General features: G+C 46.0%; 2 protein-coding genes across 2 annotated transcripts in view; both read left to right on the top strand.

Moving 5' to 3' along the window:
- Positions 1-5,076, top strand: part of CD93 (CD93 molecule) — a 39,988-nt gene extending 34,912 nt beyond the window's left edge. Inside the window, exons 3-4 of the transcript XR_003209415.2 lie at positions 3,686-4,119; positions 4,311-5,076. The gene's annotated coding sequence lies outside the window, so the exon portion shown is untranslated. The remainder of the gene's footprint in view (positions 1-3,685; positions 4,120-4,310) is intronic.
- Positions 5,077-9,842: 4,766 nt separating this feature from the next.
- THBD (thrombomodulin) lies at positions 9,843-18,408 on the top strand. The gene has a single exon (XM_025876979.2). It carries the CDS (start codon positions 14,553-14,555, stop codon positions 16,557-16,559), a length of 2,007 nt encoding a protein of 668 aa, XP_025732764.1. The 5' UTR covers positions 9,843-14,552; the 3' UTR covers positions 16,560-18,408.
- Positions 18,409-27,199: the final 8,791 nt, after the last annotated feature.

Raw genomic sequence — 27,199 nt, 5'->3', positions numbered from 1 at the left:
TTCTCCAGAAGGAATACAGCCCTACTAACACCTTGATTTTGAACTTCTCACCTCCAGAACCATTAACATAATAAATGTGTCTTGTTTTAAACCACTAATCTGTGGTAGTTGGCTACAACAGGAATAAGAAACTAACATACTCTCTCACATACTAAGCTACTCATTACAAATTATAAATATTTCCAAGGTTTTTTTTAATGTAGCTTTGTTCTAGAATGTAGTAGTGACAGAGTGTTCACTGAAGAGTGATTAATAATAGTGCATGAAAAGTAGTGTCTGAACTAGTACATGTCTGCGGGACAGTGACCTTGGTTCCCATTTGCTAACCTTGTATGAACTAATTCATGGTACGGAAGCTCCTGTGCAGCAGACCACACTGAGCTAGTTAAGTAACCAAAGGTGAAAAGGACTTGTTTCTGTCTTGGATGTGGGGGGTTCAGAATATGGAGGGATGTAAAGCATCCTCCAAACTACATGATGGAGGATTCCAAGGAGATCAGCCTCAGCAAGGTCAACTCAATATTTATGGTTCTATCTGGGAGCTGTGGGGAAGCTTTGTGGCCTTGAACTTGAAGAATGGAACAGTATTTCTCTCTCTTTGCAGTTCAAAGCCTCTGGTCATTTTAATTCGTCCTTCTCTTCTCCAACTTGTTACACACTCCTGCTTCTTCTTTCTCCCTCTTCCTTAGTACTCAGCAGCCTCTCTTTCACCCACCAGAGTTGTGCAACAGTGATAAATACATCTATAATGGGGTAAAAATTAGTGCTGGGGCCCAATCCCCACCATTGCCCCTTACTAAAGTGCTACTTTAGTTGTTGGCTTTTTACCTTTTTGTCTGCATATCTTCTTTGAATTAGGGAAAACTCCTATGAGCAAGGTCTGCATCATCTGGGATTTTTCTTTTTAATATGTTTAAGGCAGAGGTCAGCAAACTATGACCTGCAGACCCAATCTGGTCTGCTGCCTGTTTTTGTAAGACCCATGAGCTAAAAATAGTTTTTACATGTTTTTGCAGTTAGGAAAAAATCAAAAGAAGAAAAATATTTCATGACATGAGAACATTGTAAAAAAATTCAAAGTTCACAAATAAAGTTTTATTGGGGCACAGCACTTTTATTCACCCTACAGTGGCAGAGACCAAATGGCCTGCAAAACCTAAAATATTGATTATCAGTCCCTTTTGTTGACCCCTGGCTTAAGGGATATGATCTAATGAACATATAGAAGATACTATTAAATGATGATACTTGACTAAAAATAGGGGTCAGACTGTTAAGTTTATAGAAATGAGATCAGAAAAATGACAATCCAGGAAACTATACTTGAATTTATTAGATTTGTACCAGCTAGGCCTATGACTGGCTGCATGTAACAGAAATCCAATTATAGTGGTGGAACCGGAAGAAGACTCATTTATCGCCCCAAGTCCAGGTTGATAGTCCATGGATGAGGCTATGAATTCTTAATGCTTTTAGCATCTTGGATTCTTTCAATCTTTCTGCTTTTATCCCAGTATATGACTGTCTGCCTCATAACCATGATACCTGCTGTACCTTCTGTCTCTCTGGGAAAATTTTAAATTCCAACTTGCATGGCTTAAAAGTATATCCCTACTACCTCATTAGAATAAGACTTGGGATAAAGGTGCCCCTGGAGCCAAGAACTGTGTTTGAAGTTTCCATGGATGTATTGGCAGAGCCAGGACCCAGAGTGGAAAGCCCAGGAAAGGAGATGGGGATAGTGAGGGTATGATCAAAGCCTTGGAGGCCACTTCATTCATGTCTCACATGCCACGAGCCAGTGGTTCTCATGTGTGTGCATCACAATCCCCAGGAATCCATGCTCAAACACAGATAGCTTAACTCCTGGAGTTTCTCTTTCAGAAGGCCTGGGCTGCACCCAGAATCTGCTTTTCTTTTTTTTTTTTTTTATAGTTTTTTTCCTTTAAATTTTTATTGTTATGTTAATCACCGTATATTACATCATTAGTTTTGGATGTAGTGTTCCATGATTCATTGTTTGTGCATAACACCCAGTGCTCCACGCAGAACGTGCCCTCTTTAATACCCATCACCAGGCTAACCCATCCTCCCACCGCCCTCCCCTCTAGAACCCTCAGTTTGTTTTTCAGAGTCCATCATCTCTCATGGTTCGTCTCCCCCTCTGATTTCCCCCCCTTCATTCTTCCCCTCCTGCTATCTTCTTCTTTTTTTTTCTTAACATATATTGCATTATTTGTTTCAGAGGTACAGATCTGTGATTCAACAGTCTTGCACAATTCACAGCGCTCACCATAGCACATACCCTCCCCAATGTCTATCACCCAGCCACCCCATCCCTCCCACCCCACCCCCACTCCAGCAACCCTCCATTTGTTTCCTGAGATTAAGAATTCCTCATATCAGTGAGGTCATATGATGCATGTCTTTCTCTGATTGACTTATTTCACTCAGCATAACACCCTCCAGTTCCATCCACGTCATTGCAAATGGCAAGATCTCATTCCTTTTGATGGCTGCATAATATTCCCTTGTATAAATATACCACATCTTTATCCATTCATCTGTCGATGGACATCTTGGCTCCTTCTACAGTTTGGCTATTGTGGACATTGCTGCTATAAATATTGAGGTGCACGTACCCCTTCGGATCCCCACATTTTTATCTTTGTGGTAAATACCCAGAGGTGCAATGGCTGGATCATATAGTAGCTCTATTTTCAACTTTTGGAGGAACCTCCATACTGTTTTCCAGAGTGGTTGCACCAGCTTGCATTCCCACCAACAGTGTAGGAGGGTTCCCCTTTCTCCATATCCTTGCCAACAACTGTCATCTCCTGACTTGTTAATTTTAGCCACCAGAATCTGCTTTTCTGACAAGTCACAAGGTGATGAATGGTGTTTACAGAGAGAAGATATAACTGATGCTGATGGTCTTGGGAGTGCCTTTCCACACATCTAGGGAGGATCACTGAAACTCTAATGGAGGGTGAGGGAAGGAGCCTCTCATCTCAATGAGACCATTCAGTTGCCCTGCCGGGTCCTCCTGGGGCACAACCATGCTAGGGGACTTTGTGTGCACCAAAACCCGAGGATCTTGTCAAAGGCAGATTCTGATTCAGAAGGCATGGGATGGAGTCAGAGATGCTGTATTCTAACAAGCTTGTAGGTGAGAATGCCGGTCTGGGGATCACATGTTGAGGGACAAGGCTGCAGTCACCTTGGTTGGCAGATTCCCTCCTCTTCCTCAGCCTGCACCACAGCAGGGCCACCCTGTTTCTAGCCCTAGCTGCCCCCCACTCTGCTAGAGGCAGCAATGCCCAAATATTCTGGGGTAGGCTGTCCATATCTTTGTCAATTCTACTGAGCCTGGGGGACTAACTTATTTGAGTGACATTTTCAACTCCTTGGAAAGCTACTGGGCCAGAAATGGGAATGGCAGCAAACCCTTTCTTGAGAATTAGGAAGCTAAATACTTTTTTTTTTTTAATCATTATTTTCCCCAGATTCAGAGATTGCTTAATTCTCAACAAAATAACAACTTTTAGATTTCAAGATAAAATATGAAAATGTTGGCCAAGCTCAAGGCCACAGGAAAAAAGCAGAAAGTGTACACGCTGTGAGAAAATAGTTACAGAGTGTCTCTGTGGCATATTTCAAGTTCTGGATTTACTCTATTTTTCAGCTGTGTGCATTTATCTGCTTTCCATAGAACCAGCAGGAGTTTTAAATTTGCACCATGAATAATGCTGCCAGAATTCTCCCTTGCATCTGTTGGCTCCGAGGTTCTTCAGTGGCCAGCTGGTCACAAGAAGTAATCATAAAAGTACAACTAGTTCCAAGGAAAAGCATTTTTCTCTATTGACTGTGGAGTGAGACAAGTAGGCATCCCATGATTCCCCTTTCTGGAGAACACTTTAAGGGACTCTGGAAAGCTGGATCTTGCTAAATGTCCCAAAAGTTCCTTCCAAAGGAAAAGAGACCCCAAAGAGGAATCTGACAGTGCTTCTCTGGAATCTGGCTTCAGAATGATGCTCAGTCTGGAAAGTATTCCCAATGATTTGGGTGTGGACTGAATGCTTCCCTGTCTCTCCATGGGTGGGCTGGTTCTTGATGCAGGTGAGTGGGATCTGAGCATGGGGTTGAGCAGGATCTGAAGGTCCCTCAGTGGGAAGCCACTCCCCTTCCTCTCTCCTAAAAGCTGGATGAAGCCTCAAGCATCCCGAGGCCTGTGGGTAGAAGTGGAATTTCTGAGTGACAGTCTCAAATGTTGACAACCCTGACCCCAGAGTAAACCTCCCTCCTTACAGCTGTTCTCTGTGAGTCCTTCACTCCCCGGAGGGCCTGGCTTCTCAAACTCAAGATGTTCCCAGTCAAATCACCCGAGGTTGTCAAACCATCCTGCAGGACGGCAGCCACCAAAGATCTGCAGCAGGTAGTCTGCAACCCTGATTGACCAGATGATGATGGAAGCAAGCCATCTACCTGCACCAGCATCTGTGAGTTACTGAAAGAACTCAGGTCTATATTATTCAATAACAACATGACTAGACAATGGGGGAGGGGTGGTTCAAATATCGATTGTTCACATCACTAAATTTGGGGAAGATTTGTTACCTAGCAGGTAGATAGCCTATTGTGTTGGACACCCCCATGCTCACTCATGCTACAACAACAGTTTTGAATACTTACAACAGAGACCAAAGGGCCAGCAAAGCCTGAAGCATTTACTACCTGGCCTTTTACAGAGAAAGTTTGCCCTCCTCCTGCATCCACAGAATTCCTCCCATACCTAGGTCCTAACTGGTGCTCTGATTGTCTCCCCTTCCACAATGCAAACCAAGAAGCCACAAGATGTAACATCTAAATAGTAAATTGGTAATTATATTGCCGTTGAGTTGGGACAGGGCTTTACTACATGGTCTGATTGAATCACTGTGATAAAAATCTGTTCACTTGTTGGGGCGCCTGGGTGGCTCAGTCGTTAGGCATCTGCCTTTGGCTCGGGACATGATCCCAGGATCCCGGAATCAAGCCCTGCATCGGGCTCCCTGCTCGGCGGGAGGCCTGCTTCTCCCTCTCCCACTCCCCCTGCTTGTGTTCCCTCTCTCCCTGCCTCTCTCTGTCAAATAAATAAATAGGATCTTTAAAAGAAAAATCTGTTCACTTGTGAAATGTGTGTTTGGGGAAACGTGTGCACCGAGCTCTGGGGTGCAGAAACCCAAGTTCTTCCTTAGTCCACAAGGGCGGCTCTCCCATGATGCTGATGAAGACACCCACATTAAATGCTTCAAAAGCAGTGAGCTAAGAGTGACTCTAAATACATTCTATTTTGCATGAAACTTCAAAAAAATAGGTGGCATATTATTAACCAAATTACTTTCAAAGCTTTCAATTGTCAAAAAAGAATTTTACCTTCTTTATAAAGAATTGGAAACAGTTATGAAATACATGTTGGTTGTCAAAAATATGGAGGAAATTGAAAATCATTTGCTATGCTTCAACACAGATAATTTTATTAATATATACATATATAAGCTATACGTTATATGATATGTAGGGTTTTTTTCTAGATCAGATAGATCATCTATTTCTGCAGCTTTCCATCCAATGGATGTATCAGTTATAATTCGTTAACTATCCTACTTATGCTAATGAAATATTCAGGTATCTAATTCCCAAAAAAGATTGTGTGCAGTTAGTTTTATGACAGAATGTTTTTGTTGCTGGATTTCTTACATCTGATACATTTAAAGTATATATTAAAATACAATTTTGTTACATAGCATTAGCAAAAATATGTCCTCTTTTCTGATTTTCCTAGCTAAGTAAGGTATGTTCTCTACACATGCTTCACTTTTAAGCCTCTCATCCTGCATGCAGTTGAGCCAAGAACTTATCCCACAGGAAATGTTTGCCAGACGTCAAAGCATATTTGACGTTTTTCAAATAACATTTTTGGATTTCTTGGCTCTCTCGTGAGGAGTGTCTTCAAGGACAGAGCATTCCTTTCAAATATGTATTGTGTTTTCAATAAAAACAAAATATGCTATGAATAAATATTACATAAAAAAATAAAGGGAGAGTCTAAAATAGCATAAATACACCTTGACAAAACATAGTTCCAGAGGCTTCTATCTGACTAACCTAGGTAGTTCTGTATTCTTTTAAGTCAGTAGTTTGTAATTCAGGGGTTCCATGAACTTAATGGCAAAAAAATACATCCTTATTTTCACTAATCTCTACCTGGAACTTAGCATATCCTAGCATTATTGGAAAAGAAATATCAGCACTGAAATCACAGATAGTTCACACCACACTGTAGATATTACAGATCTCTCAACAGCTTGTTTGCATCGATCACCTCTTTGGGATTCTGGTATTTAAGTGATGCACCACCAGGTGTTGTGATTTTAAATACCCATAAAGAGGCTTTTATATTTGATATCACATATTTGTTTCTTTTTGATATTCTTATAACTGTATTTCAATATGATTGGTGCCCCTTGTAATTCTGTGTATTTTATCACATGTGTTTACTCAAAACGTTATCCTGAGAAGGGGTCCACAGGCTTCTCTGCTCAACTGCAGGACAGTCCATGGTACAAACGCGCACTCATCTCTTACTCACCGTCCGTGGCCCAAGCAGAGATCTCCACAGCCTGCCTGACCAATGTTGCTGAAGGGGATACTGTCCAGCAGGCTGGGCCTCTGGTGTGTCTTGCTATTTTCCTTGTGTTCCTCTCCTCTCAGAAAATACTTCTTGGGAAGAGGGCCACATCAGGACACTTGAGTGAGAAGAACTATGTGATGGCCTATGGATCCACAAGGCACAGAATCCTCTCTAGTTCCAATGTGGGCCACACTGGACAACCACCCCGAAGCAGGTCACTAGTCGTCCGCGAGCTGCCTTTGGCTTACAGGAAGATGCGTCAAGATGACAGATGCACAGCTCTGTTTAAAAGTGGAGGGAGTTATTGGTACCATTTGTTGCCTCAAATGATAAAACCTTTGGTGGTGGGAAAAGGCTCAGAGGTGTATTTGGTGACTCCCATGCTTAATGAATTGGGGGACATAATTTCTCATTTTCTTAGTACCTTGATTGAGGGTATAATCCACATGACACACAATTCACTTACTTAAAGTGAACAAAGGTTTTTAGTATATTTACAGAGTTGTGCAACCATCACCAAATCAATTTTAGAACACTTTAATCGCCCCAAAAGAAACCCATACCCATTAGCATACCCCAATTTGCTACCCAGTCACCCACTCCCAATCTCTAGGCAACTAGTAATCTACTTTTCGTCTCTTTAGATTTGTCTGTTCTGCACATTTCCTGGAAATGGAATCACATAATATGTGGCCTTTTGTGACTTGCTCCTTTCATTTAGCATAATGTTTTCAAGATTCACCCATGTGGTGGCACAAATCAATACATCATGTCTTTTTGTTGCTGAAAAACATTTAAATAACATTCCATGGTATGGAATAAAACCACGTTTTATTTATCCATTCACCAGCTGATGGACATCTGGGTTCTTTCTACTATTTAGCTATTATGAATAATGCTCTTATGAACATTTGTGTACAGGTTTTTGTGTGGACGTGTTCAAATTTTTCCTGGGTATATACCTAGGAAATTACTGGATCATATGGTAACTGTATGTTTAACATTTTGTGGAACTACCAAGCTGCTTTCCAAAGAGGCTGCACCACCATGTATCTCCACCAGCAGTGTATGAGAGTTCCAATTGTTCTACATCCTTGTCAACACTCATTATATCCTGTCTTTTTGATTCTAGCTGCTCTAGTGCCAGTGAAATAGCATCCCACTGTGGTTCTGATTTGCATTTCCCTGATGCCCAATGGCTTTGAGCATGTTTTCATGTGCTTATTGGCCATTAACATTTATTCAGATCCTTTGCCTATATTTTAATTGGTTAGTTTTTTTAAATTATTGACTTGTAGTAGTTCTTTATATATTCTAGAGATGAGTCCTTTATCATATAAATAATTTGCAAATATTTTTTCCCATTCTTCCATTCTGTGTGTGTCTTCTCACTTTGAAGTACAAACATTTTTAATGTTGATAATATGCAATTTATCTGTTTTCTTTTGTTGCTTGTGTCTTTGGCATCATAACTGAGAAATCATTGACTAATCTAAGGCCATGAAGATTTACACCTATGTTTTCTACTAAGACTTTTCTAGTTTTAACTCTTACATTTAGATCTTTTATCGATTTTGAGTTAATTTTTGGTAAGAGGTGAAGTAGGAGTCTGACCCTATCTCATGTGGATATCCAGTTATCCCATCACCATTTGTTGAAGAGAATATTCTTTCCCCCATTTAATTGCATTGGCACCCTGCGGAAATTAACTGACCATAAATGTGAGGGTTCTTTCTGGACTCTCCATTCTATGTCCGTCCATCTGCCAGTACCATACTCTTCTGATGACTGTAGCTTTGTAGTAAATTTCGAAATCAAGAAGTATGAGTCCTCCTGTTTTGTTTCTCTTCTCCAAGATTGTTTTAGTTATTCAGAATCCCTTGAATTTCCATGTGATTTTTAAGATCAGCAGGGAAATCTCTGCAAAGAAATTGGCAGAGGTTTTGATAGGGATTGCACTGAATTGTGATCAGTTTTGGGAGCATTGATGTCTGTCTTAACATGTTAAGTCTTCCAGTCCATAAATATAGGATGGCTTTTCATTTATTTAGGTCTCAACATTTTTTTTCAACATTGCCTTGTAGTTTCCAGAGTACAACTGACCCTTGAAACAACACAGGTTTGAACTACACAAGTCTACCTATATGACGATTGTGTGTGTGTGTGTGTGTGTATAAATACTGTACAGGACTGTAAATGTATCTTCCTTATGATTTTCTTAATAACTTTTTTCTCTAGCTTACTTTATTGTAATCATATGGTATATAATACAAGTAACATACAAAATATGTGTTAATGACTATTTATGTTATTGGTAAGGCTATAGTTGACATAAACTATTAGCGGTTAATGTTTTTATGCAGATTTTTGATTGCCTGGTTCAGGGGGTAGCACCCTAACCCTTTCATTGTCCAAGGGTCAACTGTATACATTTAGCACTTCTTTTGTTAAATTTACTCCTAAATATTTTATTCTTTTTGATACTATTGTAAATAGAATTGTTTTCTTGACTTCATTTTCAGTTTGTGCATTGTTACTATTTGGGAATGCAATTGATTTTTGTATATTGTTGTTATATCCTGCAACTGCTAAACTCATTTATTAGTCCTTATAGACATGATAATGTCATTAATGAACAGAGATGATTTTATTCCTTTTTTTTCTAATCTGGATGCCTTTCATTTTATTTCCATAATTAAACTGTTCTGGCAGAGAATCTCCAGAACACCTGAATAGCAGTGGCAAGAGGAGATATCTTTGTCTTACTTCTGATCTTAGGGGGAAGGTTTTCAGTCTTTCACCAGTAAGTATGATATCAGCTATGTGTTTTTTGTAGATGCAAAATAGTTTCTTTTACAAAACAATGAGCCAATAAAAGAGGGTTGAATTTTACCTTGCTTCTGTAAGAAAGCCTGGGTGAGAGCCAAAATTTAGATATTTGCTCTGCCACACTGACATACTGCTGTTGGTTGAGTAACATTTGCTTATCAGGCATTTATTTTCCATGCTTAGATTCATATATTGCTGCATAGCCACAGACACTAAATTTTTATGTCAGCATTTTAGTATTGTTATGGCTTATAATGTTTTTAACTTTATAATTTCTTTCTTCCTAATATCTAAATGATTATAATGAAAATCAAGGTTAAAATAATATTGATGTATTTATTAGTCAAGTACTAATAATGGCCATATAATTTTAACACTCCTTTTAGTGTTTCCCTTATAGATTCTGACTGCGGTTTTGATAACCATTACCTTGAAAATAATTGTTGTGAAACAATATCCTTTGAATTTAAGAAGGGGACACTCATGTGCCCCCACCAATGGCTTCCTTGAGGTGACATTGTCCGACTATCTGTGTAGACCAGCACCATCTAATAGAAATTTTGCTAATAATCAAATGTTCTCTCTTCATACTGTCCAATCTGGTAGACATTCACTACTGTGCACTGGACACGTGACTAATGAGACGGAGGAAATGAATTTTTAACTTTAATTTTAATGAGTTTAAGTTTAAATAAATACAGGAGATTAGTCCCTATCATATTGGACAGTGTATGCAGCTTTCATCCCCCTCATTCCCATGTGCTTCCAAAAGCAGTTTCCATCCAAGGGGCCTGGAACTTTCTTCGCCAGCAAAAATTAGTAGTCACTCATTTTTTGCCACATTCTCCATGTCCTTAGCACCTGGAATTGTGCATTCTGATAGATGGTTTTTCAGCAAGTGTTCATGTTGGAACTAGAAAGTTCTTTTTAAGTCTTTTAAAAAGAAAGCTGCCTCCCACACTTGAAAAAGGTCTTTAAGAAGGTATGTCTGGGGCAGCACATTTCCCTAGAGCCTCCTTCTGCATCTGGACTCCTCTTCATTTCTGTCTTCACAACATTCACCAACAGTAACACTGTATTTGTTGAGTAGCTGCTGTGTTACAAGAAAGGTTAACAGTCCCTGTGTGTAAATTTTCTAATTTCCACAACAACCTTATAAATTAGATATCATATCTCCAATTTTGGAGAAGAAAACCAGAGATTTAAGTAACTTAACTAAAATCCAGCAACAGGTAAATGGCGAAATCAGGGCTCTGGTGTATTGCACATTCTAATTCTCTCATCCTAAAGTGAGCTGGAGAATCTTAGTTTCACCACTGACTAGCTGTGTGTCCTTGGGAAGTCACTCATTTTCCCTGAACTTCAGTTTCCACATCTGGAAAAAGAGGAATTAACAATGGATGCCTCCAGAGCAGACAGGGAGTTAACCTGAGGCTTTATGAGAGCCCTCCAGGTGTACAGAGGGCCAGGGCTTGCTTCCTGGGTTATCTTCAATTCCTTCCCTATTCCTCCTAGCCCGTGAACTTATTTTTGTCCTTGATTTTTTTTTTACATGATTGCTTATTGTTATTATTGGTAAAAATGCTCAGCTGAACTGAATTTTACCCAACAGACATTTAGTGAGTCTCTGCTATGGTCAGGAACCATGCTTGGTGTTGAACACAATCAGTGGCTGAATTAAAATTCTAAAAACACGAGTATATCTTTTTCTAGCTAAAATCTGTTGAAAGTTTACCATGGCTCAGCCATTCTAAATGCTTTACATGCATACCTCACACAGTCCTCATAGTAACACTTTGTAGCAGTGACTATTAGGGTTCCTCATTACACAGTTGAGGGGACTGAGGCAGAGAGGCTGAATTACTTGCCAAATGTGACATGACTTATAAACGATGGAGCTGGGGGCTCAAATCCAGCCAAGCTGGCTGCAAAGCCCCATCTCCTAACCCCAAGGCTCTGAGGTCCCCCATCCTTTTGTTTGCACATTACCATGAGAAAGTCATTCCGGAACCATGGCATGAAGGAAAAGGTGTTCAAACTCCTTAGCACTGTCTGCAAACAAAACATGCTGTAGGCTGGATGGGGATACAAAGATGTCTAAGGATTATGCTCCAACCCCAGGAAACTAGATTGTAAGTCTAGGAAAGAGCATGATTGAAAAGTACACGATGACTTGTAAATCAAAGGAGGTGTGGTAAATGCTAAACTGCTGATAGAAAGTCCTAGAACTTCACAGAGAGATCTGTTCTGGTTTGGTTACTCAGAAACACTTGTGAGGGGGCAGTGTGTCACATGCACCTTAAAGGAAGGGTCAGACTTCGGTAGATGGAGAAGAGGCAAAGAGAGAACTTCCCTTGTAGACAAAAAGACAGGAGCCTTGGGATGGAGGTGAAACACAATGAGGCATTTCTCTGACAGTCAGCAGGGGCTCCTCTTGCTGGGACCTTCAGCATCTGTAGGAACAAGTGAATTTGACAAAGGGCGGGCTGTAATAAAGAAGGGAAGGCCATGCACAGACTGTGAGGCCTGGCCACCCTCATGGGGCAAGAAGGGCAGAGGGGCTACCTGCTGGCAGGTAGAGGAGAGGAGGAGCAGGAGGGCAGGTGTCTCAGAAGTTATGGGAGGAAGAGACTTGAAATAGTCAGAGATCAAGAATGCAAACAACATAGAAACATCGAGAAAAATAAAGACCGAAAATAAGTTTTTGGCTTCATTATTTAGGACATGATGGGCATTCTTCAAGGGAACTGTTCCAATGAAACAGCAAAATGGGCCTGAGCTGGTGAGCCCTCAGTGAGGGTGGCAGGGCCAGGGGCCAGCCATGGCGAGGGAGCTGCTAGTGCCATCCCCATGGAGACAGAGACAGGGGTCAATCCCCCTAAACAGGAGGTCCAGAGAGGAAGGGAGGTAGTTTAAAACATGCAAAAAAGCCTCAAAGCAATGGCTCAAGGAGACCCAAATAGGACACTCTGCCATGGTGAATCATCTAGAACCCACAAAAGAAGTGAACCAGCCTGGTGTGCAGCAAGACTTGATTCTTGAATATCCCTCAACTCCTTTGAGGGCTGGCAGGCTTGAAAATTTTGGTAAAGTTTAAGCAAAGTGCGTAACAGGTCCTGTCCCCTTTCTTGCCTCATGCATACAGGCAATTGCTCTCACTTTCTGAGATCTTTCAGGGGCAATCTATGGCCTGGGAAAGGCCAAAGGGATCCGCCCAGATGTGAAGGCCCCACCCCCAGGGCCGGCTGCACCTGAGGGCGCACTGCTCCAGCTCCAGCCTCCTTGGGCCCGCTGTGCATGTGAGTCAAGACCTGGGCTCAGCGCAGGCAGCTGGTGGGACGTCAGACCAGCATCTGCCTGCTTCCACCAGCGGACAACCCGCCTCCAAATCTGCTGGTCTTTCCAGGTGCTTCCTCTTCCGAGAGGTGCAGAGGCACCCATTCCAGGGTGCTTCAGACCTCAGTCTCCACGCTGCGCTCCCCCACCTAGCTTTCAGGAGTCACTGCTTGTCTGAGCTCTCACGCTCCACCCTGCGATGGGACGAGGCGGAGTGCAGGAAAGGACCTCTGTGCCTCCTCCCTTTCACTCTCGGAGTGCCCACACCCCACCCCTTCGGTCACTAGGTCACTATCGGTCAGTACAATCCGGGGGAGAGGTGGGTGGGCAGGTGCTTGTCTTTCGCTTGTGAAGAAGTCACACTGCCCTGCTCTCTTACAAGGTCTGGACTCTCCTGAACCAAAGAGGCAAGACACCCAGCTAAGCGGTGGAATCCGCGTAGGGCTTCCCTGGAACGAAGTTTCTTGCCCCAGGGCGAGGCCACAGCATTCCTCACACCCATTACACTTTTCAGCCCAAATTTAGAGATCTCCAGCTTTTGGGGTTTTGTTTAGAGTTCAACAGCGCCGCCCTCTGGTGTTTGGTTGTGAGTGACCGTAGCTGAGAGGTGGCGCAAGGTTTAAAAAAAAAAAAGTTTGTCTCTCCCTTATGTTTTGGACCCCCCCCCCCAACATTCTTGGTAAGTGAATAAGCGGAAAAGGTCGGGAAAGTGACAGATTCCCTCCTCCTCCCCACCCCGTCCATCCGCAGGACCGCCCTTCTGCAACGCGAGTGGCATTTATGTGCACCTTTCTATCACTCTGATCTCTCAGCCAAATTCAAAAATCCTTAACTGTCCCGAGCCGGATTCGCTTGGAGCCCGCGAGGGCTCCCGTGCTCCCCTTTTGGGGTGTGAGATGGACTGTCCCTCTGTGAAGCTGGACAAAAACAGACCAAACAGGCTAGGGCGCTCCTCACCACGCCCGCCCCAACAGGGCTCGGCAGGAATTCGCCTGCCGCTGCTTCTGAAGGGTGACAAGATCTTGGAGCCCTGACAGTGTCCTCGAGACTTTCCCACGCGACGAGATGACGTCTGGCCAGACAGCTCCTGCTCAGGGACCCGTGGGTCCTTGCTTGTGCGCGGAGGGCGCCAGTATTAGGCCAGTTCTTCCCCCTCCCCCCATCCTCGCGCCAGCCACACCCTCTGTCCTCTGGGGCCGAGCGCACCCAGGTCTCCCGCTCTAGGCGCCGGGGCCCAGGGCGGGGTCCAGTTCTCTACTCGCTACTGCTTCTTTGGGGAAGTCCACGCCCTTGGCAGCCCCTCCCCAAATCCTCTTCTTGGCGGGGCCTCCCCCTAGAGCCCGGCAGGTCTTGGGCACCACCTCCCCACCCCCCATTTAAAGCCCTCCTCTCTCGTCTCTACTTCCCAGAGTTCTGCAATCAAGACTTCCCTTGAAATCGGTGGTAACAATACATTTATAAGAAAAAGAAAGAGGGCCGAGAGATTAGGAGGGGCTGCGGATTAAGCCCCTTTTACGACTGCGAGCCTGAGGGCCCTAGTGGCGGGGGCGGACACTGTGTCTTGCTGATAGAGGTGCTGTCCTCCCGCGGCGCCTGCGCCTGGCGGTCCCGCCCGGGGACCTCCCAGCGCCCCGGCTGGGTTTACTCATCCCGGCGAGGTGATCCCAGGCGCGAGGGCGGGCACAAGGCGTCCGGAGAACCCAGTAATCCGAGAATGCAGCATCAGCCCTTCCCACCAGGCACTTCCTTCCTTTTCCCGAACGTCCAGGAGGGAGGGCCGCGCACTTATAAACCAGGGCCCGGGCCCGCCGGCATGTCAGATGCTGCTTCGCCAGGGCTGCGCGCCGCGGCTGGACACGTCTGGGCTGGGACCAACGCAAACGGCTGTCGCCAGCGGCGCCCTGCGTCTCTCAGCCCCCGCCGGGCTTGGGCCCCGTCGCGGCGCTTGCGCTCTTCCCCGCGCCTGCACGCGGCGTGCCGGGACAGCATGCTCCGGGTCCTGCTCCTCGGCGTGCTGGCCCCCGCCGGTCTGGGGCTCCCTGCGCCCCCAGAGCCTCAGCCACGCGGCAGCCAGTGCGTCGAGCACGACTGCTTCGAGCTCTTCCGGGGCCCCGCGACCTTCCTCGCCGCCAGCCAGGCCTGCGAGGGGTTGGGGGGCCACCTGATGACCGTGCGCTCCTCAGTGGCGGCTGATGTCATCTCCCTGCTCCTGAGCGGCGACAGCGGCGACAGCCCGCGCCTCTGGATCGGCCTGCAGCTCCAGGCCGGCTGCAGCGACCAGGGGCAACTCGGGCCCTTGCGCGGCTTCCAGTGGGTTACCGGCGACGACCGCACCAGCTACAGCAGGTGGGCGCGGCTCCACGTCGACCCGGCGCCTCTCTGCGGTCCCCTGTGCGTCGCAGTCTCGGAAGCCGGGGCCCTAGCACCCGGCGAGCCGGCCTGGGAGGAGCAGCAGTGCACTGCAGAGGCCGATGGTTTCCTCTGCGAGTTCCACTTCGCAGCCTCCTGCAGACCCCTGCTGGTGGAGTCTGGCGCCGTGGCGGCCGCCGGTGTAACCATCACCTATAGCACCCCGTTCGGGGCCCGCGGCGCGGACTTCCAGGCGCTGCCGGTGGGTAGCTCCGCCGCTGTAGCGCCCTTGGGAGTGGAGCTGGAGTGCGCGGAGCTGCCAGGAGAGGCCGAGGCGCGCTGGGGCCGGGATGCGCCTGGCGCCTGGGACTGCAGCGTGGAGAACGGCGGCTGCCAGCACACTTGCAACGCGAGCGCCGAGACGTCGCACTGCCTCTGCCCCGCGGACGCCTACCTGCAGGCAGACGGGCGCTTCTGCGACGCATTAGCGGATCACTTGTGCCACAAACTCTGCGAGCATTTTTGCATTCCCAACAGCTACGTGCCCGGCTCCTACTCGTGCATGTGCGAGACGGGCTACCGGTTGGCTGCCGACCAGCACCGGTGCGAGGACGTGGACGACTGTATCCAGGTGCCCAGTCCGTGCCCGCAGCGATGTGTTAATACGCGGGGCGCCTTCGAATGCCTCTGCAACTCTGGCTTCGAGCTGGTAGACAACGAGTGCGTGGAGTCAGTGGACCCGTGCTTCGGGAGTAAGTGCGAGTACCAGTGCCAGCCCGTGGGTCAAACTGACTTTCGCTGCATCTGCGCCGAGGGCTTCGCACCCAGCCCTCACGACCCACACAGGTGCCAGATGTTCTGCAACCAGACTGCATGCCCAGCTGACTGCGATCCCAACAGCCCAACTTCCTGCCAGTGCCCCGAGGGCTACATTCTGGACGACGGCTTCATATGCACGGACATCGACGAGTGTGAAAATGGAGACTGCCCCGAGGCCTGCCGCAACCTCCCAGGCACCTACGAGTGCATCTACGGGCCTGACTCGCCCTTCGCCTGCCAGGATGCCACCGACTGTGACCCCAACAAGTTGATCATTGACGGCGACGGCGACAGCGGCTCTGGGGAGCCCCCAGTCACCCCGACTCCGGGGGCCACCTCGGGCCCCCCACCTGTAGGGCCCTTGCATTCTGGAGTGCTCATCGGCATCTCCATTGCCAGCCTGTCTCTGGTCGTGGCGCTTTTGGCGCTCCTGTGTCATCTGCGCAAGAAGCAAGGCGCCACCAGGGCGGAGTTGGAGTACAAGTGTGGCGCCCCAGCCAAGGAGGTGGTGCTGCAGCACGTGCGAACCGAGCAGATGCCTCAGAAACTCTGAGAGGCCTCCTCCCTGGCCCCTGCTGTTGGCTGGGCCTTCCCTCCCTCCTGTGCCTCTCCCCCTCCCCCAACCTTACTCCCTGGCCACCTATTCCAAAGCACTTTAGCTGGCATCAGAACTGGAGAAGATCAGGCCGCCCTTCTTTTGCTGATTCCACACTTGGCTGGGGAGTGGGGGTTGGAAGGAGTATGCGCCCCAGCCACTTCCATGACATCATCGGACAACTAGGCAGAGATGGCAATTTATAGCGAAGACACAGACTACAGAGTGTCCCATGACCTCACCAAGGGGCATGAGAGGGGTGGGCCTCCTTGGCTGGCAGCCTTTGGGTCAGACTTTTGATCCCGTGGACTAGTGAGTGTAATCAAGGTGTGCATAATGACCAAGATATTTATTTTTTAAGTATTTAGGATGGCTTTTTTTTCTTTGCTTTTGCTTCTCCCCCCCACCTGTATATCTCCAGTACCCACTTTGTATCCCTCCCTCCCTCCCTCCCCTTCCCTATCTGTATATTTATATATTTCTACTCTTCAGGTTGCAGTTAAACCATCTTGGTGGTTTTCCCAGCACTCTCACATTGCTGAAGCCAGGCCCCAGTTCCCTTCGTTGTTCCTCCCAATTTTCCCCTCCTTGGAGCTCAGCCAACCCACCTGGAATGTCCCTACCTGGCCACCCTCCTTCTGTTCTTCCATGTCTGCCTGGGCAAAGCTCCTATGTGAAATAGAATCAAAAACACTACAATCAAGGTTGGTTGGGAATTTATTTGCTCTTGAACCAGGCTTGCTAATTTATCCTGAAATTTCAGCTTCCAGAGTAATAGCATTTTAACAAAAGTTAAGATGTGAGAGGCATTCATTGAACTAATGTTGCTGGACTGTCATAGAAATTCAACCCAAGGAGTTTTTTTATTTCTATTTTTTAAACAATGAGCCTGGGTTTTATTGTTGTCATTTTCGTTTGAACTGAAAGATCTTTATTGTTGTTAAGCTTCTTATGCCAGTTTCTTTTTCCCATTATTATAATTATTGTTGTTGTTATAACTGGTTATTTTTGATAATGTTGAAAATGTTCTCATGATTGCTCTAGATTGAGACAGGAATGAAGTTCCTCCCAGGGGACAGTTTAAGAAAGTTCTGAGCTGCACAATTCATGCCAGTTACCATTTTGAATCTTACTCTTCTTGTAATGTGTACTCCAAAATAAAACCAGTTCTGCTGGGTCTTGGGGGATTTGGGAACTTGGGGATGAAGCCTGGAGGATGCCCAATTAGGGCCTCACCTTGATTAGGCCAATGGGAATTTCTCCCACTTCAGAGGGGCCCTCCACCCCTGGCCACTTAGAACATGATCCCTGCACAAGAAGTGGGAGCTGCCCCTGGCAGCCGGTAAGAAATGCAGAAACTCCGGCTGCACAAGAATCTATATTTTAACAAGATCTGCAGGGGTCTGCCCAGTATAGCTTGAGAAGAACTGTTTCAAACAGCTTCCAACTTTCTGGAATACATTAAATATGGATCAGTTATAAGCAGCAGGCCAAGTCCAGGCCTATATTCTCAAGAAACTGAGGAATTTTCTATTTATAGCTTTGCTTTTTGATAGAAAAGACTAGGTACACACCTTTAGACATTGCTACACAGGGTTGTTGGTTCAACTAAGCTAGGAATGAATCGTATTTCACTGTATGGGAAAATGTATCATACAAGAGTATCTTTTGTAAAACAAATGTTTTCCTCTATTTTGTAAACTCAGCACATTTGTACATAGTTATTTATTTATTGGAGATAAACTAGAACACAGGCAAAACTCTTGCTTATGACATCACATGTAGAAAATAAACAAATAACAGAGTGCTCTTGGGTTTTGTGTCTGTTCACTTACCCTCCCCCAACCCCCTCATTTTATGTCATTAAACAGGGCTCACAAACAATGAAATTTGGGGAGACACCTTGAAAGGATGCTCCATGCCCCGTCACTAGCTCCATCTGCTCGTGGCATCATCTCTGACTTTCAAAGATCTTTCCAGAGGAAATTGTCTTCACTGTAGAAGGACTTCATGTAATGTCTGTGTGCACAAATATTTATGTTTCCTTCTGTAACCATAACAACTTCATACATAAGACTTGTGTCTATATGTTTTGAAAGACATTATAGGATTATTTGTTGGGATGAGTTAAAGAAACAGTTCTTCTTGGGGGCATTTCTAGAATCCCAGCTGTGTGTCCTTCCTGTGAACGGTTTGGCATTATCTGCCCTCTGAGATATCCAAACACAACAGTCACGAGGGGTCTTAGTCTGCGGCTCAAATTCAAACAATCATTTCCACATACCAAGGTCTCATGCAGTATTAAATCATTCTTATTTCTGTTGGAGATTAGAAGTACTGTCTTTGTAAGACACATATTTCCTGGTTCCCTTTTCCTCAGAGGGTGGCACTGCCTGAATTTTATATACAGTGCTCTGAAATTTTTCATAAAGCAGAAGTTGGAAGACAATTGAGTTCGATCAAATATTCAAACATTTTTATACATCTGGATAATGCTGAATTTCTCAGCTTCAATCTGCATAGTTACTGTTGCAAAGATGAAGTTGGAGATTTCCACATCCATCCTGGATGAAGCTGACAGCTTTGAGGTGTGTGCGGGGGTGGCTACTATGCATAGCGTTCTCCCAGGATCACAAGTTGAGCTATGTTGCCTTTAGGAGTTTAGCAGACTAGCAGAAAACCAAAGTCAGTAGTAGATACATGTGAAGAAAAACTTGATGTGCATAGGTAAAGCAGGTACACATGAATTGTGCTGGGGGTCTAGAGGAGAGAGCGGTACCTTACAGATTTGTCCTTACTACTGGACTTCATTTTCAAAAGGGACTGCTTCCAAGTAGCTAGCAAAATGACTAAGGAGGGCTCATTGCTTTAGGGTTTCTCCATCCAAAGGAGGGGGATTTTCTTAAGGAATATAAGAAGACCAAAACACACTTTTAAGACTCAGAGTCAAAAACCCTTACTGGGTCATCTTGGACTCCAGGGCACTGGTGGGGTGGGGGCCCAGTCCCTCCCCATCCTCCTCATTCCTTATCCTGTGGGAGATTAGCATCCCTGCTTATAGGCCTCCTCTGAACTTGAGATTCTCTGAACAACGGGGAAACCACAGCCCCACTCTGAGAAAGATGTCAGAATCACATAAACAAATCAGTCAGCCATAGGAATCATCGCCCAGCATTTAGAATCAGAGTAAACCTTATGAAACAGGGGCTGTGGATCAATTTGTACAGTCTTGCTTTCTGTTCACATTATTGGATATCCAGGTCTGAGGGAGAATTTCAAATCTCAGCAAGTGGTACGTGTTTGCTGATGACATCCCACAGCTTGCAGAGCCTGGGGAAGAAGGTCAAGGTCATACTTGTGGATAAGCCAGAATTTGATTTTATGAGTTAAATGGCATCTGTCCCTTCCTCACATCTAGCCCCTTTTGTTGGACTGGTTTGGCAAGTATTTATTGAGATTGTACTCTGTTCCTGGTTTGGTGATAGGCATGGTAACAACCCCCTACCTTGAGAAGCTTACACTCTGGTGGGAGAGACAGATATGAAACAAATAATTGCCCCCAAACTGTATTTAACTTAGAAACAACAGTAGGAGCTGGGGAGGAGAAGCTCAGCACAACAGGGCAGTGAGATTTAGGTTGCAGGAGTAAAGAAGGTGTCTTTGATGAGCTGACTCAACACTAGACATGAAGGAGGAACAGGGGTTAGTCAAATTCAGAGTGGAGAAGAAAGCAGTGTGGGTGCAGGAACAGTGCGTGCAAAGGCCCTGTGCAGGGAAGAGTCTTGGCAGAGGGCATGAAGCATGGTGAACAAGAGGGTGGGTGGCCAAGATGAAGCGGGAGAGATAGAATGGAGAGGTAAGAATGGAAGGGAGAGGAGTTTCCAGGTCAGGTTATCAAGAGTGAATTCTATACCAGAAGCAAGCGTGCCACTCAAAGAGTTTTAACAAGACACACTGGTATTCAGTTTCTGTACTAAAATTGTTTGGGAATATAAGAGCCCCTTCTAGGCTTATTCACATGTCCCCATGGGCAGACACCTGGGCATCCAGCAGGGCTAACAAGGGGTGTGGGTGTCACATACACCTGGATTTGAATCCCGGCCTGACACAGGGTGGTCACATGACCATGGGCACCATGCAGCCCCTGTAAGGTTGTAAAGTGGGGTGCTAGCAAGTGTGACACCACAGGGTTTCCATGAGCATTAGATGAGGTGAGTTAGCACAGGTTTGGGCACAGATCAGGTGTCCAATAAATGAGAGCACTTGTGCCAATAAATAAGTGGATGCATCGGTGGATGAAAACAAATGACTATGTTGAGATCTCACTTGTCTTGAGAGCAAATCTGAGGTGTACAGAAAGTGGAAATTTTTCTTTCCAGGCAAAGTGCCGTCATTTGGAAGAGACGCTGTCCACCCTTGAGGGAGTGTTCTGGGGGAATCTGGGGGATCCTTAAGGAGAGAGATGTTTGCCGAGGGTGAGAAGCAGCCCCTCAGGAGCCATAGAACCCTGCCTCCAAGTTCTCTTCCCCCTGCTCACAAAGCCCATTAAGGCATAGGAGTGCAGAGATCTCCTCCATTGTGCTCCCGGGGAGGCCACAGAGAAGGAGAGAATATACCCCAAGGTGCCCTGCTTTCTTTCTCAGGGCCCAAAAGAGAAAGAGAAAATTGGCTCCAGCCCAGGCAGCCCCTGGGGCTGTGAGAAAGGCGGCACTACCCGCACCCTCACCCTCAACCGCCCCATGGGGCCCCCAAGTGTAGCAACACCAAAGAGGAACCTGCAAAAGAGAAAGGAATCATCAGTTGAAAATGATTAGCAGCCCCAGCTGTCCAGACTCTTTGATGGGAGACTCTGGGCAAATCTCTAAACTTTGTCAACCATCTACCTCACTGGGGCAGTGCGAGGGGGCTGGTTGGGGTGGACACCTAAATGCTCCCCAGGAGAGTCACAGACTTGGCTGTGACTGAGTTTCCTAGCCCTGCCACACATGGGAGATCCCCCCCCCCACTCAGAAACAGGGTCAGCTGCCCCCCTGCGTCTGAGGAAAGGTGGCATCATCCCCTAAAGTGCAGGGACTTGGGGGAACTCTTCATCAGAAAAATATATGCATGTTTGCTCATCTTCCTCTTTCTCTGTGGGGAGAAAGAAGAACCTAAACTCCTAAGGATCTAAGTGGTGTCTGATCACTGATTAGGGGCCAAAATAATTAAACTCTGTGAGCCTGGAATGTTCTGGCCATTAGGACCACAAGTGCCAGGAAGAGCAGGCTAAGCCCAGATAGTGGGTAGTGCATTTTACTTTAACTCTTTTTTTTTTTTTTTTAAGAAAAAGATCACAATATAACTGACATACATTAAAATTCACCCTTTTTGGTGACCAAATCTGGAAGTCCTAAAGAATACACACGTTCCTGGAACTAGCACCATCATCAACATAGAGGAAAATTTTCTTAATTTTACTTTATTATGTTATGTTAATCACCATGCATTACATCATTAGTTTTTGATGTAGTGTTCCATGATTCATTGTTTGTGCATAACACCTAGTGCTCCACGCAGAATGTGCCCTCCTCAATACCCATCACCAGGTTAACCCTCCTAGAGGATTTAATTCTCAAGGAATTAAAAGAAGTTGAGGCAAGAGGCAGAAGGAAGAGGGAAGGATTCAGGATACTGTGGCAAAGCCCCTCTTCTTGGCTGGGTGACTGAAGGAAGATCTGCTTGGGAGTCCAACAACCCATAACGTAAGCATCTGGGGCCAGCCTCAGTGTGAAGCCAGAAGGTAGATTCCCCCTCCCCTCTAGAACCCTCAGTTAGTTTCTCAGAGTCCATAATCCCCCTTCGTCTCCCCTTCCAACTTCCTACCCTTCATTTTTCCCTTCCTGCTATCTTCTCTCTTTTATTTTTTAACATATAATATATATTTGTTTCAGAGGTACAGATCTGTGATTCAACAGTCTTACACAATTCACAACGCTCACCATAGCACATACCCTCCCCAATGTCTATCACCCAGCCACCCAATCACTCCCAACCCCCACCACTCCAGCAACCCTCAGTTTGTTTCTTGAGACTAAGAATTCTTCATATCAGTGAGGTCATATGATACATGTCTTTCTCTGATTGACTTATTTCGCTCAGCCTAACACCCTCCAGTTCCATCCACGTCGTTGCAAATGGCAAGATCTCATTCCTTTTGATGGCTGCATAATATTCCATTGTGTATGTGTGTGTGTGTGTGTGTGTGTGTGTATATATATATATATATACCGCATCTTCTTTATCCATTCATCTGTTGATGAATGGCTCTTTCCATAGTTTGGCTATCGTGGATTTTGCTCTATAAACATCAGGATGCACATGCCCCTTCGGATCCCTACATTTGTATCTTTGTGGTAAATACCCAGTAGTGCAATTGTTGGGTCATACGGTAGCTGTATTTTCAACTTATTGAGGAACCTCCATACTGTTTTCCAGAGTGACTGCACCAGCTTGCATTCCCACCAACAGTGTAGGAGGGTTCCCCTTTCTCCGCATCCCTGCCAACATCTGTCATTTCCTGACTTGTTAACATAGAGGAAAGGGCCACTCCCCTTCACTGCCACTGGAATTGTGAGCACATACCAGATGAAGCTTCTTTCTTCTCTGAGGCCTGCTAACCTTCCCCACCCCCTGCAGGGTCTCCCCATGCCAAGGAGCTTATGTTTTCATGTTTGAATCACAAAGATGAACTTTTCTAAGCTTTGACCAGACTGCCTGACTCTCTTAACCTTTGGCAAACAGGTTTCAGTGAAACCTGGCTCCTGTGTCTCCCTGCACCTTGCCCATTGGCCCCGTGTTCTGGACTCACTGCCAAAATTCCTGGCAGCCCACCAGGAGTGTGCAAAGAAATAAAAAAGAAAGATGACGAATCCCATGCTACAATTTTGGGGGTGGAACTTGAGTGTGCAATAAGGAAGTAAGGAAGGTGTGTGCGAAGAGGAATGATGGTGCTGCCTACTCACACTCCTTGGGCCAAAGCCCTGCTCTGCCACACTCCTTCCTGAGGTGCCTCGGTCTGCCATTCTGGTTGTGGACAGGCCAAGGTGACAGAAGATTCCCAAGTTGTAACCTAGGGGCTTCTGTTGGTCTCATATTAAATGGGGGTGAATTATTATTTCATGTCTTTAGGGAAAACCGAGGTTACAAAGAACATATAAAAACACATTTTCATCATGGTCAAGACTCTGTGGGGGGTACCTGACTTCATCTGAAAACACATCCCCTGACCTTTTCAGGCCTTTCTTCATAAAATAATACAGGCAACGCCCGGCTCTTCCTTTAGTTGTCAGAACATGTGTCCAGGGTTCAGCACTATCTTTTTTTGTTTTGAGAGAGTCCTTCTCCCTTTTTTTTTTTTTTTTTGGTCAGCAGGTTCAGATGTAGGCAAACAACTGATTTCCTCTCACAAGAGAAATGAAATATTTTTTTAACATCAGATTCTAACAGAATCAAAATCCTTCTCAGCTTGTTTTGAAAGTGTGATTACAAAAGACAAAAGAACCCTGGGGATGCATTAGTTCAAAGTCACACCCACTGGAGACAGGGGAGCAAGTCCAGAAGGGTTTCAGGACCCAGTGAAAAACACCAAGATTCCAAACTAGGGTCCATGATGATATAATGCCCCCCAGGGCTACAGGCCAGGTGTTTTCTGCCTGAAATAAATCTTTTTTTTTTTTTTAATGGGACATATCATGATTGATATTGTCCTGAGATGAACCTTTTTCTCTTCCACATATTGAACATGTGGCAACTTCTTTCTGTTGTCTTTCTGGAATCTTCCTTCTGGCTTCACACTGAGGCTGGCCCCAACTGCTTACTCATGGGTTGTTGGACTCCCAAGCAGACCTTCCTTCAGCCATCCAGCCAGGAAGAGGGGCTTTGCCACAGTATCTCAAATCCTCCCCTCTTCCTTCTGCCTCTTGCCTCAACTCCTTTTAATTCCTTGAGAATTCAAGTCTCCCACAGACTCTGGAGATCTTGAGCCTTGCACACCATCACCCCTGTCCTGGGGGCGCACATTGTTAAATTTGTCTTGAAATGGTGATTGAAACCAAAAGTGCCACTTTCAGTGGCTTCAAATCACACCAGAATGTGATTCCTTGCCAGAATGTGATTCCCGTCTTACTTCAAACATTTTTGCCCTTCTTCCAAAGGTGGGACTTTGGAAATCCAACAGTAACCCGAGGAGAAGGGAAAGTCTGAGAAAGACACAGAGCAAGTCCCGGCTTCTCTGTTTCATTTGTCTGAAAGTCCAGAGCTCGGGATAGGGAACACAGGACCACCCAGCAGCAAGGTGCCTGCAGGCCTGGGATAAATGGAAATCATGTGTCTGCCGGGTCTTGAGGTGTATCCACTCTGCAAAGCTTAGGAGGGAGTCTGAACCCCTGGCTTGGAGGGGAAGCTGTGCTCTCTCTCCAGAGCTCAGAGTAAAAGCCTATGAGGTTCTTGAGAAGTTGGCACCTTGCCCAGGGACATACTCAAGCCCCTGCTTTGTGGGTGAGAGATTTCTGGAGACCAAGGTGGTTCTTTTCGGTTCCAGGACATAGAAAGGGCAGCATTTCCTGAGTAAATGGGCTGAAGGAACCCTGTCTGGGTAAAGGAGCTCTGGAAACGGTATGAGTGGGTGGCTTCCCTCAATTTAGGGAGCACACTGCCCCCAATTCTGGTCCCCTCGTGTCCTCTCATGCTATTGGCAGCCCTCCCCCTCAGGGCACAGATCGCGGTCACCACGAGGGAAGTGCATGGTGACAAAACCCTCCCCATCTTGACTGGGGTGGCAGTTAAACAACTGTGGCTGTCTAACTGTATGATTGTCGAAATTCATAGTCCTGAGCACCTAGAAGGAGTGAATTTTGCCATATGTAAATTATACTTCAATAAAAATAGATTAAAAAGAAATCACAGCCTCCTCAGAGTGGCTAAAGAAATCCTGATTTTGGGGGCACCTGGGTGGCTCATTCGTTAAGTGTCTGCCTTTGGTTCAGGTCATGGTCCCAGGGTCCTGGGATCGAGCCCCACATCGGGCTTCCTGCTTGGTGGGGAGCCCGCTTCCCCTTTTCCCGCTCCCCTTGCCTGTGTTCCCTCTCTCACTCTCTCTCTGTCAAATAAATAAATAAAATCTTAAAAAAAAGAAAGAAATCCTGATTTAAAAAAAAAAAAGAAAGAAAAACCCTCCACCACCAACAACACCAACAAAAACAGGGCAATTCTCTGTACTGACCTTGTTGTCTTCTTCTCTGCCAGTTGGTCACTGTCCGAATACTGAGCCTTCCTCTGGGCCAGTCCCCCGCACAATCAGGTGTAGGTAGTCTTGTTCCGGCCTTTCTCCAAGGGCCACGGAGCTTTCCTGCAGTCACACCGGGCTGTTACATGGGTGTTCTGTCCCTGGTCTGTGTGTCCGCAAGTCTGTTCTACCCAGGCCTCCACACATCTGCACTGTGCCAACGCTGACCTCGGGCAGCCCATCTAGACCCAGGCGCTGCACCCCCATGTGGCATCAGTGGGTACCCACGGTGGCTTTCCATAATAGGAAGCCATATTTTTATTTTAACCAACTCAGTACTTCCATTCTAGGTGACACAGTTAATCTTGGATTTTTTTTTTTTTTAAGTTCTCCCCCATTTTCAAAAGTGCCCTTCCTGGTTAGACACTAAGCTAGTCCATTCATATGATTGGGAACTCTTGTCTTCCTGTTGAAAAAAGCTGATGAATGTTGAAATGGAAAGAACATGTTTCTCCTGCCAAACTCCTGGTGCAAAATAGAGGCACGAGTGCCCCAGCTTTATAAGGACTCAAGAGCCCTTGATGGGTTTCTTTGCCAGGCAGACAATGACCCTCTCATTAGAGCTTGTCACTGCCGTGCAATGGCAGGGTCCCAAATCCTTAAGGGGACTTATGAGGCACTGCTGGTCCGTTTCCTAATGCCTCTTGCTGACTGGGCATTATCTGTCCTCTGTGCCAGTCCCCTTGGGCATCTGTAGTGCCTACCACCACAGGCCCTTTGCACATGGTATTCTCTCTGCCTTGAGCCCTTTGTATCTTCCACCCTACCCCCTTCTTCTCCTGGCTGACTCTCACTCACCCTTCAAAGGAGGGCATCTCCAGCAACCTTCCTGGGGAACCCTGCCCTAATGACCATGTCAGATTCTTTTAGTACGTCATCTCAGAAACCAGAAGCCATTTCTGGGTTGTTCTAACTTTAGCTTAAAATTGTACTCTCATTTCTGTGGTTCCCTGGTTAATGCTCATCTTTTGCCACCCAATCTCTGAGCTTCATGAACACAAGGGTGTTGTCTGTGGAGGCTCCCCACGATGCCTCGAAGCTGCCAGAAGCAGCACTCACTGTGCTGTGTGCATGCACCCCCACCTGTATGTACCTCCACAGAGCAGAGCTTCGGGGTGTGGTGCTGACTGATGGTGTGCAACCAAGGACAGAGCCTTAGGATTCTGACATTTGTGCTTAAAGAATCTGAGGCTTTTCTGTCACCTACTTAGGGTAAGGGGTGGTGAGAGACGGGGATGTTTCATGACCAACAGCCTGCCCGAGAAAAACTTCAAAA

The sequence above is a fragment of the Callorhinus ursinus genome, unplaced genomic scaffold (assembly GCF_003265705.2).
Source record: "Callorhinus ursinus isolate GAN/ISIS: 27379988/994484 unplaced genomic scaffold, GSC_fseal_2.0 scaffold29, whole genome shotgun sequence".
Classification (NCBI taxonomy): Eukaryota; Metazoa; Chordata; class Mammalia; order Carnivora; family Otariidae; genus Callorhinus; species Callorhinus ursinus.
The sequence above is the reverse complement of the archived record's forward strand: the minus strand, read 5'-3'. Positions and strand labels throughout refer to the sequence as shown.

Excerpts from the sequence above, each read along its gene's own strand:
- THBD (XM_025876979.2), top strand. The coding sequence starts at position 14,553 with ATGCAGCATCAGCCCTTCCCACCAGGCACTTCCTTCCTTTTCCCGAAC.